We start from the raw sequence: 16,311 nt of genomic DNA, 5'->3' as shown, positions 1-16,311 counted from the left end.
ACTCTGCCTCCTCCATCTCTGGTCCTGAACCCTCTTCCATTTTCCTCTCTTATTTGTGACCTCCTCCTCCTCTCACCTCCATCCATCCCCTCCTAACTTCCATACATCTACCTATCTCCTACCCCATTCCTCTTTCCTGACTCTCTCTGCAGTCTGACACTTGCCTCTCCATGGGCTAGAACATCAGCAGTTTTATAAGCAATGATCAGATACATGAGGCCATTTCCTACAATGGTTATACTCTCAGAAATGACATGTACAATCTCCTTTGTTTTCTCCCCCCACCCCCTTTCTTGGAATTGAACCCAGGGGCACTTTACCACTGAGCTACTTCCCCACCCTTTTTTAATATTTTATTTAGAGACAGGGTGATCTGGATGTTGCTGCCCAAAACCTAAAGTTCTTAGTTCAACTGATTCCTTTTCCTAGTGTGCTGAGGGGCAAAGAAGTCAATGCTCTGCAGAACTTTCTTCAAAGGCTTGATAGAATTGCTTATGGCCTCGCTAAGTAGCTGAGGCTGGCTTCAACTTGAGATCTTCCTGCGTCAACCAACTGATACACCTCATCCTTTCTTTAAGGCACAGAGCAGACTCAACTCTCCCTCCACCCCTAGGAATTTCTCTCTGGGTCCCTATCTCCAACTCACTCAGCCTACCAGAGCATTTGGGTTTCCACCCATGGGAGTGGTAGATTCCAGGCATCACTGTCCCAGACACAAACCTCAGCCTGTCCAACCTCATTTCTCTGTCCCTTCTCCCTAGGATCATTTCTTGCAAGAAACCTCCTTCCTTCAGATGTTCCCTTCCTCCTGGTATATGCTGTCTATGGATGGGAGCCCATTGGAAGAATCCAATCCAACCTGCTCGGTGAGGTGGAAATAGCCTGGACTACTGGGAAGGCTGGGAAGATGGAGCTCTCTAGTGGTTCATTGTCATCCTGTCTTCTCCAAAAGCTAGGTTTTCCTTCTGGGCACCAAAAACCCATGCTGGGACCTTGTCCCAGCAGATTGGGAGCAAATAGTCAAGTGTTTTTCATTTAACATGGACCCTACAAGCAAAAAGACTTCTGAACCTGGTGCTCAACCACTGAGACAATGATTTGTCCCAATAATGAAGAAAAAAAAAAATCTGGGGCTAGGATTGTAGCTCAGTGGTAGAACGCTTGCCTAGCATGTGTGAGGCACTGGGTTAGATTCTCAGCACCACATGCAAATTAAATAAATAAATTAATTAAAGGTTCATCAATAACTAATAAAAAATATTTTAAAAAATTGGAGTTGGTGGTCTTTTCTTGCGTTGTGGTTCAACAAGCTTCCTCCTTCACTTTTTTAAGTTTTACTACTCTCAGTTCATTGATCACACATCTGTCTCCCACACCAAAGTTCAAAGTTAAAATCCTGAAGCTATGGTAGTCCAGCCATAGTTGGGTGTTCTATCCTGAAGCTAAGAGGTATTCGCTAGGGCCCTAGGGAAATTGAGCAGCGTAAAGCTTGCAGATCTGTCTCCTTTCTAAACCTACTCTCATCTGCCAGCTAAGGAGCCTTCTTGCCTGTCTGCAGCTGGGTTTTCTTATTTGCAATATGAACAACATAACCCCTGCCCCTGCTTCAGAGGGTAAAAGGTTCAAATGAAGTAACTGATAGGGAGGTCCTATGAGGTATAAAATGCTCTTTAGTGTGTCTGTGGAAGGGAGGAGAGTAGAAATTATACAAGGAGTCCCCAGACTGTGGCCTGGACTTGGCCTGAAACAGCAGTACTTTCCTGGACTGGAGCCAAAACCAGGTCCTCTTTCCATTGTCAATGTCAGTGTCTGGGCTCAGTTTATTGTTCCTGACTCCTCTGGTATCTATTAAGCCTTTGAAGAAAGTTCTGCAGAGCATTGACTTCTTTGCCCCTCAGCACACTAGGAAAAGGAATCAGTTGAACTAAGAACTTTAGGTTTTGGGCAGCAACATCCAGACCACCCTGGGCAAAGTCAAAGGAATTCTGCAAGCAAATTCAAGTTCATGGCCCAAGGCTCAACCTCAGTGTGAGCCTGGTTAGGGACCTCCTGAGACCCTCCAACATTACTGCTGTTCTGAGCCTAGCCCAGAAAGGACAGCCTTTATGCAAATTGTATACTCATCCTCAGGGAACTGCATTCCTGTATGGGAGACCTCCTTACTCTTGTGTAGTATCTTAGTTTCCTAGAGCTGACATAATAAATTCCTCCACCCTTACTGGGGTATTGTTGAACTGGGAGTGCTTTACCACTGAGCAACATTCCTAGTTTTTTTTTTTTTTTTTTCGGGGGGTAGGGTACCAGAAGTTGAACTCAGTGCACTCAACCACTGAGCCACATCCCCAGCCCTATTTTGTATTTTATTTAGAGACAGGATCTTACTGAGTTGCTTAGCACATTGCCATTGCTAAAGATGGTTTCCAACTTGTGATCTTCCTGCCTCAGCCTCCCAAGCTTCTGGGATTACAGGGATACACTACCATGCCTGGCCTTAGTCGTTTTTAATTTTTTATTTTGAGACAGGGTCTCACTGAGTTGCTTAGGACCTTATTATAGTTGCTCAGGCTGACCTTGAATTTGCAGTCCTCCTGCCTTTGCCTCCTGAGTTGCTGAGGTTAAGAGATGTACATTATCATACCTGGCAAATTTCTATAAGCTCCAAGCTTGTTCTCTCATAGTTGCATAGACCAGAAGTCCAAAACCAATGTTGTTAGCAGTTTTGGCTTATTCTGGAGGCTCCAAAGGGGAACCCATCCTATGACTCTTTCCTAGCTTCTGTTGACTGTCAACAATCCTTGGTGGGGCTGGGGTTGTGGCTCAGTGGTAGAGCGCTCGTCTAGCATGCGTGAGGCCCTGGGTTCGATCCTCAACACCACATAAAAATAAATAAATAAATAAATAAGCTGCAAACTTTAAAAAAAAAAATCCTTGGTGGTGCTTGGATTGTAGACCTATCCCTCCAATATCTGTCTCTGTTCTCACATGGCCACCTCCTTCCATGTCTATGTGTTTTCTCCTTTTCAGTATCCTTATACTCATTATTGAATTTAGGGCTCACAGGATGATTGATTGATTGATTGATTGATTATTAGAGATTGAACCCAGGGGCACTTAACCACTGAGCAACATCCCTAGCCCTTTTTTGTATTTTATTTAAAGACAGGATCTTGCTGAGTTGCTTAGGGCCTCACTAAGTTGCAGAGACTGGCTTTGAGCTTGAGATCCTCTTGTCTCAGCCTCCAGAGTCACTGGTATTACAGGTATGGCCACTGCACCTGGCCCAGGATGATCTCTTCTCTCAAGAAGAGATTCCTTACCTTAATTATACCTGCAATCACCCTTATTCAAAACAAGATCACATTCTGAGGTTCTGGGTAGACATGTCTTTTGCAAGTCACAACTCAATCGGCTATAAGGCGATTCAAATTATTATCTATCTATCTATCTATTTATTTATTTATTTATTGTGGTGCTGGGGATCAAATCCATGACCTTACACATGCTATGGTATACAATCTACCACTGAACTATATCCCCAGCCTAGAGTTTCCAGTTTGATGATGGAGATCCACCCCATTGTTGAAGAATCCCTGAGTCCTAGAGGAGAAACATGCCCTCCTTTAAGAAGCCCCATTTGTCTCTGGGTTTGATACCCAGCACTGAAAGAAGAAAAAGAAGAAGGAGGAGAGAGGAAAGGGGGAAGGAGAGGAGAAGGAAAGAGAAGAGAAAGAGCCCCTTTATGATGGAGAAGACCTTGATTCCCATTCTGGTCCTCAAGGAATCTTTTAAAATATCTATCTATCTATGTACCTACCTACCTACCTACCTACCTACTTACCTATCTATCTATCTTGGGAATTGAACCCAAGGGTGATGTACATCTGAGTTACAACCCTGGCCCTTTTTTGTTTTCTTTTTCTTTCTTTCTTTTTTTTTTTTTTTATTTTAACAACATGGATGTTTAACCCCTGATCCACTCCCCAGCCCTTTTTATATTTTATTTAGAGACAGGGTCATGCTAAGTTGCTTAGGGCCTTGCTAAATTGCTGAGGCTGGTCTGAAACTTGTGATCCTCCTGCCTCAGTCTCCAGAGTTACTGGAATTACAGTTGTGTAACCCAACTGGTTATTCTCACCTGTATATTTCCTCAGCCGCAGGCAGGTACAGATATATATAAAATGATGGACACAAAACCTTTATTTATTTATTTATTTTTATGTAGTGCTGAGGATCAAACCCAGTGGCTCACATTTGCTAGGTAAGTGCTCTACAACTGAGCCACAACCCAAGCCTCAGGTATAGCATTCTTAGGGAAAGCAAACTCAGAATCCATCACTTTGGGCACTGACCAGTGACAGATAAGAGAAATGGAAAGTGATGACTGGGGCTTAACAGAGTGGTGGCAAGGAATTGAAGGTAGGGGACAGAGCTGGGAGATGCAGGAAAGACTTGTGACTGAGACTTGTTCCTTGTTTTTTCAGGGGTGGGACGGGATCAGAGAAGCGGCGCTGGGGATCAAACCCAGGGCCTCACACATGCTTAGGCAAACTTTCTACCGCTGAGCCACATCTCTAGCCCTCTCTTTTGTTTTCTTGAATTTTTTTTCTCAGCTGTCCCCACTTGCATGACCCCTTGGATCTAGTTAAAAAAAAAAAAACTACTCAGAGAAAGACAGATTGACTGTAGTTTCTCTTCCTGGTGTTCACTCATGTGAAGCACATACACCTTCTTTGTATTAAGTATCTAACTACTGAAAATTAAGGAGTTGAGTCAGGCACAGTGGTGCACATCTGTAATGCCAGTGACTTGGAAGGCTGAGGCAGGAGGATGGCAGGTTTGAGGCCAGTCTCAATAATGTAGCAAGTACTTAAGCAACTGAGAAAGACCGTGTCTCAAAATAAAAAAATAAAAGGACTGGGGCTGTAGCTCAGTGGTAAAACACTGTTGAGTCCAATTCCCAGTACCAAAAAAAGATAAAAAGGTCAGGATTTGATAATAGACAAAGCTATCAAAAGTGAGAACCATTCAGGGCTTAGTGGTGCATGCCTGTAATCCCAGCAGCTCTCTCAGAGGCTGAGGCAGGAGGATCATGAGTTCAAAGCCAGCCCCAGCAACAGGGAGGTGCTAAGCTACTCAGTGAGACTCTGTCTCTCAATAAAATACAAAATAGGGCTGGGGATGTGGCTCAGTGGTTGAGTACCCCTGAGTTCAATCCCCAGTATCAAAAAAAGAAAGAAAGAAAGAAAAAGTGAAAAACGTGGAGTCAAGAATTCATTCTCAGCTCTGGTTAAATTTCTCCTGGAACCAACTAGGAAGATGTACATTCTATAACAACTTATTTCCTTTATTGGTGACACCACAAATATTTAGGAAATCTAATCAGTCTTCTTTGCTCTTTCTGACTTCCCCTCAAACCTCTCTACACTGGAACTGTTCTCATCTCCTCTTTCAAAGCAGCCCTTCCCTCAAACACAGCAAAGGATAGATAATGTCTTTCCCTTTCCCAACATTTACTACTTCCTACAGAACTCACTAGGATCTGACCAGTGTAGTAGAGAAGGGAACTGGTTACTGATCGTCTCCCTCCCCAATTACCAAACTCCCGATAAATCTCCTACCCCATATGGACCCTCCATTATCTCTGAAAGAGTTCTGAGAATGAGCCAATCTAGTCTTTGATGAGCAGTCACCTAATTTTCCCTCTGGGCAACTATCTTAGATATCCTGGTCTAAGATATCCTGCCCCCAGCTTTGGCCCAGGGCCTAGTCTGCTTATCTCTGAGTTCCTCCTCAATTCTTGCCCTCAGTCTTCCCTTCTTTCTCCCCACTGTGACTTCTAGAACCCTATTCATCCCTCAACATCAAGGCTCTGCTCACCTCTTCTGGAGAAGACCTGCCCTGCAAATCTGAGGCTCCTGGTTATTCTTAGAACCTGCCTGGGGATGTTAAGGGTGAGGGAAATGCTTAGCTCTTCCCACTTTTCTCCAGAATTAAACAAAAATAATAGAAATTAAAAGGACTGCATATCACCTTGGAATTTGGATGATTGCTAAATCCCAGGAAACTAAAACCAATATAAGACCTGAAGAGGGCTGGGATTGTGCTTCAGTGGTAGAGTGCTTGCCTGACATGTGTGAAGCACTGGGTTCGATTCTCAGCACCACATATACATAAATAAAATAAAGGTCCATTGACAACTTAAAGACCTGAAGAGTCTGCAGCACCAGAACCTCTAGAAGGTCCCAGAGGCTCAGGGAGGCCCAGAATGAGGTGGACTGTCCTCATTCACAGTGGAGGCCACCATCTCACTCCTGCTTCCTTAGCTTCTCATAATTCCTTCCCTTGCTGGGCGTGGTGGCCCACGCCTGTAATCCCAGCAACCCAGGAGGCTGAGACAGGAGGGTCCCAAGTTCAAAACCAGCCTCAGCAATGGCAAGGCGCTTAGCAACTCAGTGAGACCCTGTCTCTAAATAAAATACAAAATAGGGCTGGGGATGTGGCTCAGTGGTTGAGTGCCCCTGAGTTCAATCCCCAGTACCAAAACAACAAACAAAAAAAACCCCTCCTTCCCTTGTCTTCTATTTCCTAGAAAAATAGAAACTTCTGGGAGATGTGAGCTAATCCAGCTGGTCTATGGGCTCTATATATTGGCTATAATTCTGGTGAGAGATCTCAGGGCGACACCCTTTTTGCTCCTTTCTCCCAACATTTACACTGAGAGCCTCCTCTGCTCCTCAGAGCAAACACGTTTTCTTGCCTTTCCCTCCCAGACCCTTGTCCCCATTCCAATTTATCTCCTCTCCTTCTCTGTTCCTGGTCCAGTTCCATCCTAGGCATCTCTGATTCCAACTCTCCTTGCCTTTGTTCTTGCTTGTGTCCTGTGTAGAGACCTCTGGAGCCAGGACCAGGCCTAAGCCCTCCCTTGGGGAATTAGGGGAGAAACAATGTTAAGTTTTTCTTTATAACTGGTGAGTGATTCTGTTCCCTCAGCCCTTACCTTATGGCTTGGTTCAGCCTCTTTTCCCACCTTAATTTTTGTTTACCAGCTAAGTTGTGGTCTCACACAATAATAATGCAGCTTATAGTTCAAATAGCCCACTAGCCTCGGAGTTGTGATTCTAAAAAAAAAAATTATTGTGATGCTGGAGGTCAAATCTAGGTCTTCAGGAATGCTATCTATGCAAGGGCTCTGCCATTAAGCTCCCTCCCTAGCCCTCCCTTATTCAAGGGAGATTCACCTTCATTTCATATTTTGTGCATAATATAAGACTTTATTGATTTTTGAATAAGTCTTGACATTCTTGTATTTAAAATTCATAGAAAATGTGGCTGCATTGTGCCCTCCCAGGAAACTTCTGTGTCCTTGACTTCCTCCCCACTTTCAATTTTGGAGAAAAGAATCCAGGCAGCTCAGGTTTCTTTTCTTCTAGATGACACTTTCTTAGTGCAAGATCTGGATCCCTTCCCCTTTTCATGGTTGTGCTTCCTGAACTCTCTTCTGACTTTTCTGTGTCCTCAGAGAACCTTGATTTACTTACTACCTCTAGAGACTTCCTCTGTCCTTGCTTGAGAAGGGTAGTAATTGCATGTTTAATGAGCTGGCAGTGTCAAGAGTGAACACCAGGGGGAGCCTGTGCCTAAGAAGAGGCTGAGATGGCCCTGGACAATCATGGAGCCACTCTGAGGATTTTTGAGGCCTTCCAACACCACTACACTCACTCCCACCCTGATGAAGTAAGCGTGACAAGCATTCCAGTGTGAGGTGGCTCCCTATGGAGTTGGGAATCTAGAGCTGCCTCCATGCCTAACTGTTCCTCTTTTTTCCTTATCACAGGTCAGTGTGAACCAAACTCTTGTGCAACTGTATAATGTGGAACACTTCCTAAGGATAGGTTCCCTCTGATGCCCATTCTTTCCCTGGATCTCTGTTCATTCAGGCTTTCCCATTCCTTTTTCTCTCCTAGTTTGGGGATGTGGGTCCCTGGGTAGTACCAGTTACGTTCCTTTCTTCTACCCCAACTCCTAAGAATGGTCCTGACTCAGTGGCTTTTCTGCCCCCACCACTGCTCTAGGTGGCTTCTTTCTTTCTTTCTTTCTCTCTCTCTCTCTTTTTTTTTTTTTTTTGGTACTGGGGATTGAAGTTAGGCACTCAACCACTAAGCCACATCCCCAGTCCTATTTTGTATTTTATTTAGAGACAGGGTCTCATTGAGTTGCTTAGCACTTTGCTTTTGCAGAGGCTGGCTTTGAAACTGCCATCCTCCTGCCCCAGCCTCCTGAGGTCCTGGGATTATAGGCATCCGCCATCCCGCCTGTCTGACCTGTTTCTTTTTTCAGATCCATCTACCTTCTATCAGTTTCAGGTTTAGATCAACCAAACAATCAGTCTATCTATGGTTAAAAGGGAGGAAATCCTAAAAATCTATAAAGCCCAGAGCCTATTCCCTTTTTCTCACCCAGGCGGTAGGAATCAGTCAGATCCACATTAACTGAACCTATAATAAACTTGGCCTTGTGATACAGGTTGAGGTTACAAAAATACAAATAACCATGTTCTTGGCCCTCAAGGAACTTGAATGCTAATTAGGAAGACAAACAAATAACTAGATGATCTCAATATCAAAGAAGAAAGGCTGGAAAGAAGACTGGAAAGAAAGGCAGGACTAGACACAAAGGAAGGAATACCCTTGTAGGAGTTTGCCCTCTAATTTGAATACTGAAGTAGATTCTGATCTTAGTCCTATTTGCTGTTTAAATACTCTGGGTGTTAGAGTTTAAGTGTCTCCCAAATCTCACATGTGAGACAATGCAAGACAGTTTAGAGGTGAAATGATTCAGTTATGAGAGCCTTAATGTAATCAGTAAATTAATCTCCTAATAGGGATTAACTGAGTGGCAGGTAGGGTGTGGCTGGAGGAGGGGAGTCCATTGGGGGTGTGCCCTTGGGGTTTATATTTTGTCCTGGAGATCTCTCTCTCTCTCTGTTGCTTGGTGTGATGTCTTGAGCTGCATTTCTTCACCACACTCTTCTACCATGATGTTCAGCCTCACTTTTAGCCCTTAGGAATGGAGTTGGCCATCTCTGAACTGAGACTTCTGAAACTGTGAGCCCCCAAATAAACTTTTCCTCCTCTAATTGTTCTTGTCAGGTCCTATGACTCTAAGCAGCAGTAAAAAACTGACTAAAACACTGGGTAATCAAGGTTAGACTTGAGGATATAGAAATATCAATTAGAAAGCTACTAAAATTCTCAGTGACATTTAGGCAGAAGGATGGGTTGGGGTTTGGGAGGAGAGCAGGAGTTGTCCTTGTTACTTTTTTTTCAGGCCACAGGTGGAAGAAGGGGTGGGGCTCTGACCTCTGACCCTTGTAGGATGGTAGAGAAGGGAAAAGAGTCTATGAGTTTCCTGGGTAGGTGACAGGGAGGACTGTAGGCAGCAGGCCTGAGGGCAGGAAAGCATTCTCAGTTGTACCTCACCTCTGAGCTCCATGAGGTTCTCCATGTGAACCTACTTTCTTTTGTACAGGGACCTTGGATCTGAAGTCTTGCCCACTACTAAAAAAATTTTTTTTTGTTGTTGTTCTGGGGATTGAACTCAAGGGCACTTAATCACTGAGCCACATCCCCAGTGTTTTTTTTTTGTATTTTATTTAGAGAGAGGGTCTCATTGAGTTGCTTAGGGTCTCGCTAAGTTGCTGAGGTTGTCTTTAAATTCATGATCCTTCTGACTTAGCCTCCTTAAGCCAATGGGACCACTCAAAAGTTGTAGCCCCAGAATGCCACCCTTTTCTCAGGTACCCAAGGTCAAGGACCTCAGTTCCTAGATTTTGCATTTCATAGGCTCCAACATCTTTTTTTTTTTTAATCCACTTTATTTTTAGGCAACCTACCTGACATGTTTTCTTTCTTTCTTTCTTTCTTTCTCTCCCTCTTTCTTTCAGACAGACAGAGAGAGAGAGAGAGAGAGAGAGAGAGAGAGAGAGAATTTTAATGTTTATTTTTTAGTTTTCAGCAGACACAACATCTTTGTTTGTATGTGGTGCTGAAGATCGAACCCGGGCCGCATGCATGCCAGACGAGCGTGCTACCGCTTGAGCCACATGTTTTCTTAAAAAACAGGGGCCTCCACTCCAAATAAATCACAGTCAAAATAAATGAACTAAAAATATGGAATGCTTCATGAATCTGTGTGTCATCCCCGCATAGACGCCATGCTAATCTTCTCTGTATTGTTCCAGTTTTAGTATATGTGCTGCTGAAGTGAGCACAAGTCCCAACATCTTGTCCTGGGATCCACCCTTCAACCAAAGACCTCAGACTTGGGATCTCTATCTACCTATTCAGACTTTCACTCAGGAAGACCACAATGAATCATCACTTTGATGGCCCTCTCACATGCTCCACCCAAACCCATTCAGACCATATTTGCAACCCTAGAGTTCTACAAAGTCCCAAGGTATGGTTTGGGATCATTGGCATCCTCCACACTGGAGGTGGAGGATGAGCAAGGACCAGCATAATCCAATATCAGCCTGTAAAGGTAGAATAAAAGCTACCAGCCATTTAAGGCCACCAGTTCCCCTCTGAGCTGCCAGGTTGGGCAGTGTCCATGCTGAGGCCTTGCTAATGGGTGACTCAGAGGAATTTCCTCAAAGAAAAGCTTGGCCCTTTCCCTATGCCCCCAGGGGCCCACTGAGTATAATTCTTTCTCCTCCTGGCACAGCAGGAGGCCCAAGACAAATCTCAGGCTGAGAAGCAAACATATTTCAGTAGGATCATGAACAGGAAAACAGCTTCCAGCCTTGTGTCACCTTCAACTTCCCAGCTTCAAGACCAAGAAGAGGAGGAACCCCTCCCATACTAGGAAGGGGCTAGGTGACAGCTGAGGGAGAAGCAGCAGCTTTAAGGCTAATAGCTGAACTACAGGTGTTGGTAGACAGGCTAGCTTGAGTCCCAGGACAAGAGCCATTCAAGCCTTGGATAAGACCAAATTGTCATCCTAGGACTTCAGTGAGGCTAAGAAGCCATCTCAGATTTGGCCATACAGATGAGCCACCTTGGGACCTCCGCAAGGCTGGGGAAATAACAATAATCATGGGCAAGACTGTAGGGCTACTCCTCTCCCCCTGACAATCTAAAAAACCATCCACAGACCCATATGAACTTGAATCTACTGTTAAGCCCAGAATGAGGCAGAGCAGAATCTAAACTGTAGGTCCTAGCTGAGGACAAAGCTAAGTGGTAGTTGTTACCCTAGTCCCTGCCAGGGGCCTAGGATGATGTTGAGTGGCAGCATCCAGGGCCTACCCTAATCCAGAACTAGGCAGAGGGGTCACGGGTAGAAATGGACATAGGGTCAAGAAGTCTTTGGACATCTAGTCCAGACAAGTAGAAATCTGTGCTGCAGATGCTCTTATTTCTTGGTTTAAGGAGTCAGTGAAAATGTGGGGCCCTCCAAGTAGCTGTGCTCCCAGTGACTCATTATTGAGTCAGAGGGCTCTGAGGTAGCTCTCTGACTGTATCATATTTTCCTTAAAATCAGGGGCTGCTCATGGAATCCTGGGGGAAACAAGCGTGGGCTTAGGGCCCATCACAGTTCTTACTTGGAAGAGTCCCAGGGAAAAGAGGTGTAGCTCCGCAGAGTCCACTGTCTACCATGGGCTAGTATTGATTCAGGGATGAGGAGCAGATTCAAGCCCAAAGAGGCCAGAGGTACTGGGCCATACAGTGAGGCAAGTCAAATGTGACAGCTGCTATTTTCTAGTTGACTTGCTTGGTCAAGTCATTCAGTCTTTCTAGATTCTATTTCTTCACCTGGAAAATAGGGATAATATCAGTACTTTTCTATCGAGGAAGAGGGATTATGTAAAGACCAGCAGAGTACCTGGCACATAAAAAATACTCATAATGTCAATTATCTTCACAATTGAAAGTAGCTGCTTCAGTCAAGAGATCCAGATTCATCTGCTCCCTCTGTAACCCACAATCCTCTGAGACTCTCAGCTATTCAAAAAACACAAACTATGTATAAATTGGATATTTATATATATATATATTTTAAAAATTTCTCCAGAAGACAGAAGAATATCGCACACACAGGTCCTACCCTGGCCCCCTCTAACTCCTAGGTACCCTACCCTGATCACCGTGTCCTACAAATGATTTCCCATGTCAGTCACACAGAGGCCCTGTCCAGATGGTACCCACACTTCCAGTCCTGGGTGATCTGATACCTGAAGGGTAGACATAGGTCCCCGAGGTGGGGTCGGGGGTGGAGTGCCTGGGTCCCATAGGATATCCTCATAAAGGCTTAGAACTGGGCCTGAGGGCCGTCCTTGAGCTCCAGTCTGCTCCAGCAGGGCTTTGAGCAAACCCACTGTGAGAGGGGGTTCTGACCCAGGCTCAGGAAATGGGGTAGGAGGTCCCACTTCATCTGGGAGATGTGTCTGCAGTAGAAGTAGGAGCTCATCTGGAGCTAGTTCTGGTGGGCACAGGCGGCAAAGGAGGGGGAGGTGAGCATCGAGCTGGCGGTGCTGGGCAAACTGGGCTAGAAGCAGTTTGAAGATCTCACTTCGAAGCAAGGGGCTGGAGGGGCCAAGGGCCAGGCCAGCCTCCAGAGCCCGCTCCCATTGCTCCTTTTGCACCAGCTGACTCACAGCTTGCAGCACAGCTTTGGGCCGCCCACTGCCCAAAAGCAGCTCCAGCTCCAATGTCTCAGGCCTGTTCCCCTCCTCACCTATCACTGCCAGGGCTCGGCGATACAAAGGCAGCCCAGGGCCTCCAGCCCCCCACCCTGGCCCACCCTGCTGCTGTGCCAGTTCCACAAATGGGGGTAGCCATCGTGGCTCCAGCTGGCAAAGGCATTGGCAAAGGAGTTCAAATGGGGGCAGTATTCCATTGGGTGTTTCCTTTCCAGCTGTTGTATCCCCTAGCACCTTCTTCCACACATCAGGGAGAGCTTGGGACCTCAGCCTGCCATTTCCATCTGGCTGGAGCTGCAGGGCCCGAAGAGTGGCACCCCAGGCTGCTGTAGGAAGGGCTTGGAAAATGGTGTTGAGCTGGACCAGCTGGTCTCCTGTTAACTCAGTCCTCAGCAGGCGTGCTACTTCGTGCTCTGCCAACTCAGTCCAGCCAGCCTCCTCATCATCCCCAGCCACCAGCTGGGTCTTGAGCTGCTCTAAACCCCTGTAATCCCTAAGCTCGGCCCTCAGTGTAGTCAACAGTGTAGATGGTGGCAGGTGGCCTTGGAGGATGGAGGCCAAGGCTTGAGGTGCTCGGAAGGTACTGTCGTGTCTCAGTTCCTCTGGGGTGAGCTGGGCACCCCGTAGGCTCCGACGCTGGTAGTATATACAGGCCTCCTCAAATACCAGGTCCTTGGCTGAAGGCAGCTCAAGGCCCTGGGGGGCTTCCCAACCTACACAAAACAGACCCAAGGCTGAAAGCATGCGAAGACCTCCTCCAATATCCATCTCTTCCTCATCCTTCACGCCAGGGGCTGGAGGTTCCAGCAAATATACTCTGTCTGTACTTAGAACCTTCCTTTCCAGCAGCTGCCCACTGCCCATGTCCAGCAATTCCAATGTGTTGCCCAGCACACAGGCCAGAGTGCCATGGAATATTCCCAGGGCTGCAGACCCCTCGGGGCCTGCAGGTGCCTCCTGCAAGGTGCCCACAGCACGAGTACCACCGTGGGACTGCACTAACCTCACAGTGCCCCTGAAATCAAGCAACAGAAGGCCTTGAGGAGCTGGGGCCCAGGAATGTACAGCCAATGGCTTTCTGGGGGACAGCAACCCAGGAAGGCCTCGGAGCAGGGTCCTGAAGTCCCAGGTGTCCCCTTGTCTGGGATTCAGGATTTTACTGTGAGAGAGGCCAAGGCATGGGGCAGACACTATCACTTTGCCCTTGCTTGGGCTCCAGATGAGCAGAATGTGGGCTACACCAGACCAGGTGGTGGCAGTGGGCACTAGGAAGAGATCCTTGCGGGAGGCCAGCAGGCCAAAAGGAGGGCAGTGGTGCAGCAGGACGCGAGTGCGGCCCAGGTTTGTGCCTGCCTCCCCGCTGGGCTCCAGGGTCCTGAAGCACACGCGATAGTTGAAAGCGGCTACAGGCCGCTCTATGGGGTCCTCAGTGCCAGACTGAAGCTCCTCGCACCACACCAGGCGGCCTCGGACAGCCGCTACGGCCACCACGCGGGCCTCACCGCCTGGACAGAGCTCGGTGCTCTGCAGCAGTCGCCAGCCAAGCTCCATCCCCGCTCCCCACACCTCGGTTATGCCACTTTCCCACACTAGGACCAGCGCCGGTCGCGCTGGCCAAGGCAGGAAGAAGGCGTCTAGCGGTGAAGGGTGGTCCTCGGGCCAGGCCCGCTCCAGTTCCGCGCCAGATCCACGTACGGCGACCAGCAGTTGCGGGGCTGGCGCCCCCGGGGGTCGCAGCAGCAGCAGGTGGCGGCCGTCTGGGCTGCAGCGGACTCGGACAGCTGGGTCCCCAGCTAGCAACTCCCGGAGCCGGGCCGCGCCGCTGAAGTTGCTAAGGTCTAAGAGCAGGCGCAGAGTCCCCGCACGCTTCATCTTGCCGCCGCGCCGTAGCACGTTAGGCCCCGCCACCCGGTGGAGCGAGGCCCGGCTCTCGGTGCGCGGTCCTCCGGGAAGTCGAAAGCCGGACTGAGACTTCCGTCCCGCGTGGATGAGGTGGGCCGAGGACAGGCCTGAGTGTAGACTCCACCCCGCCCCGCTAGGGGAGCTTCGGCTTTGCTCTAGTGCACGCCCGGCTGGCGCGACCCGCCCGCAGGGGGAGGAGCCTCCGCAGCTCCCAAAGGTTTCAACCTCTGACTTCTCAGGCCAGCTTCCCCTAGCCGCAGTGTAGCTCAGTCTAGTCCTGATTTGGGCTCCACTGAGCCCCTAAAAGCGTCCATCTCCTAAGGCTTTTCTTTTCTAAGCTTCGCTCTTTGAGTCCAGTTTATTCATTTATATTCATTCATATTCTCTCTCTCTCTCTCTCTCTCTCTCTCTCTCTCTCTCTCTCTCTCTCTCTTCCCAGTACTAGGCATTGAGCCCACAGCCTCACCGAGTCTGGGCAAGCACTCTATATCACTGAGCTACATCCCCAACTACTCATTTATTTTTGAAAGTTTTATTGAGCACCTAATTTATGGCAGGCTTTGAGTGGTAGACCTTGAACAAAATAGAAAAACTTCAACCTCACCTGTAATCCTCAGCGGCTCAGGAGGCTAAGGAAGGAGGATCACAAGTTCAAAGTAACTTTGATTAAGATTATATAGGTATTAGGCTGGGGATATAGCTTAGTTGGTAGAGTGCTTGTTTCATATACACAAGGCCCTGGGTTCAATCCCTAGCTACCCACCCCCCCCCCCTCAAAAAAACAAAACAAAACAAAACATTACACAGGTATTAAGCAGTAGAGGTGGGATTTCAGCCACAGGCATTCTGGCTCCAGAGTTAGTGTGCCAAGCCATTTTACTCTATCAACCAAAACCAGGAATTTGCTAAGAAAACAACAACAACAACAACAACATATTTAGAGGCAGAATCTTTTTGTCATCTCTTCAGCAACACCCACAAATTTAGATTTTTAAATTCTTATATATTTTTTTTCAGTATTGGGGATTGAACCCAGGAACACTCTACTGAGTTACATTCCCAAACCCACCTTTTGAGACAAAGTCTTGCCCAGGCTGGCCTAGGACTTACAATCCTCCTGTCTCAGCCTTCCCAGTTGCTGGGTCTACAGGCTTGTGCCAGTGTGCCCTGCTTGACAACCTCCTTATTGAAAGTTTCTCCTGTGGGTTCCACTGCACATCTTTTACCTCTGGGTTTCTTCCTTTTTTTATATTGCACTATCTTTTTTTTTTTTTTTTTTGGTACCAGGAATTGAATTCAGGGGTACTTGACCACTGAACCACGTCCCCAGCCCTACTTTGTATTTTATTTAGAGACAGGGTCTCACTGTGTTGCTTAGCACCTCACTTTTGTTGAGGCTGGTTTTGAATCCTCTATCCTCCTGCCTCAACCTCCTGAGTTACTGCGATTACAGGTGTGTGCCACCACATTAAACGTTAGCACCCTCCTTCCATTCCCCAATAACATTTTGATCTGTCTCTCTATCTTCTTTCCTTCCTTATGGCTTGATCCATTCCATGGAAGCCAACGACTCCAAAATATTTATCTATAGCACAGATATCTGTTGAGTTCCAATAAAGGGTATCTAAACGTCTACTAAATATTTCTTCTTGGATGTCTCACACTTTAATCTCAACATATCCTAAACATCATCTTCCTGTCCCAAA

General features: G+C 47.0%; 1 protein-coding gene and 1 non-coding gene across 2 annotated transcripts; both read right to left on the bottom strand.

The window, feature by feature from the left end:
- Positions 1–10,163: 10,163 nt before the first annotated feature.
- Positions 10,164–10,270, bottom strand: LOC124096599 (U6 spliceosomal RNA). The gene has a single exon (XR_006852904.1). It is a non-coding gene; the product is annotated as a U6 spliceosomal RNA (small nuclear RNA).
- Positions 10,271–12,030: 1,760 nt separating this feature from the next.
- Positions 12,031–14,732, bottom strand: Hps6 (HPS6 biogenesis of lysosomal organelles complex 2 subunit 3). Its single transcript, XM_046450106.2, has one exon. The coding sequence runs from the start codon at positions 14,573–14,575 to the stop codon at positions 12,155–12,157; it is 2,421 nt and encodes an 806-aa protein (XP_046306062.1). The 5' UTR covers positions 14,576–14,732; the 3' UTR covers positions 12,031–12,154.
- Between the last annotated feature and the right edge of the window lie 1,579 nt (positions 14,733–16,311).

The sequence above is a fragment of the Marmota monax genome, unplaced genomic scaffold (genome assembly GCF_021218885.2).
Source record: "Marmota monax isolate L192 unplaced genomic scaffold, Marmota_monax_Labrador192_F-V1.1 WCK01_AAM20220418_F8-fsc00004, whole genome shotgun sequence".
Taxonomy (NCBI): Eukaryota; Metazoa; Chordata; class Mammalia; order Rodentia; family Sciuridae; genus Marmota; species Marmota monax.
This window is presented reverse-complemented; position numbering and strand designations above follow the sequence as displayed.

Excerpts from the sequence above, each read along its gene's own strand:
- Hps6 (XM_046450106.2), bottom strand. The coding sequence starts at position 14,575 with ATGAAGCGTGCGGGGACTCTGCGCCTGCTCTTAGACCTTAGCAACTTC.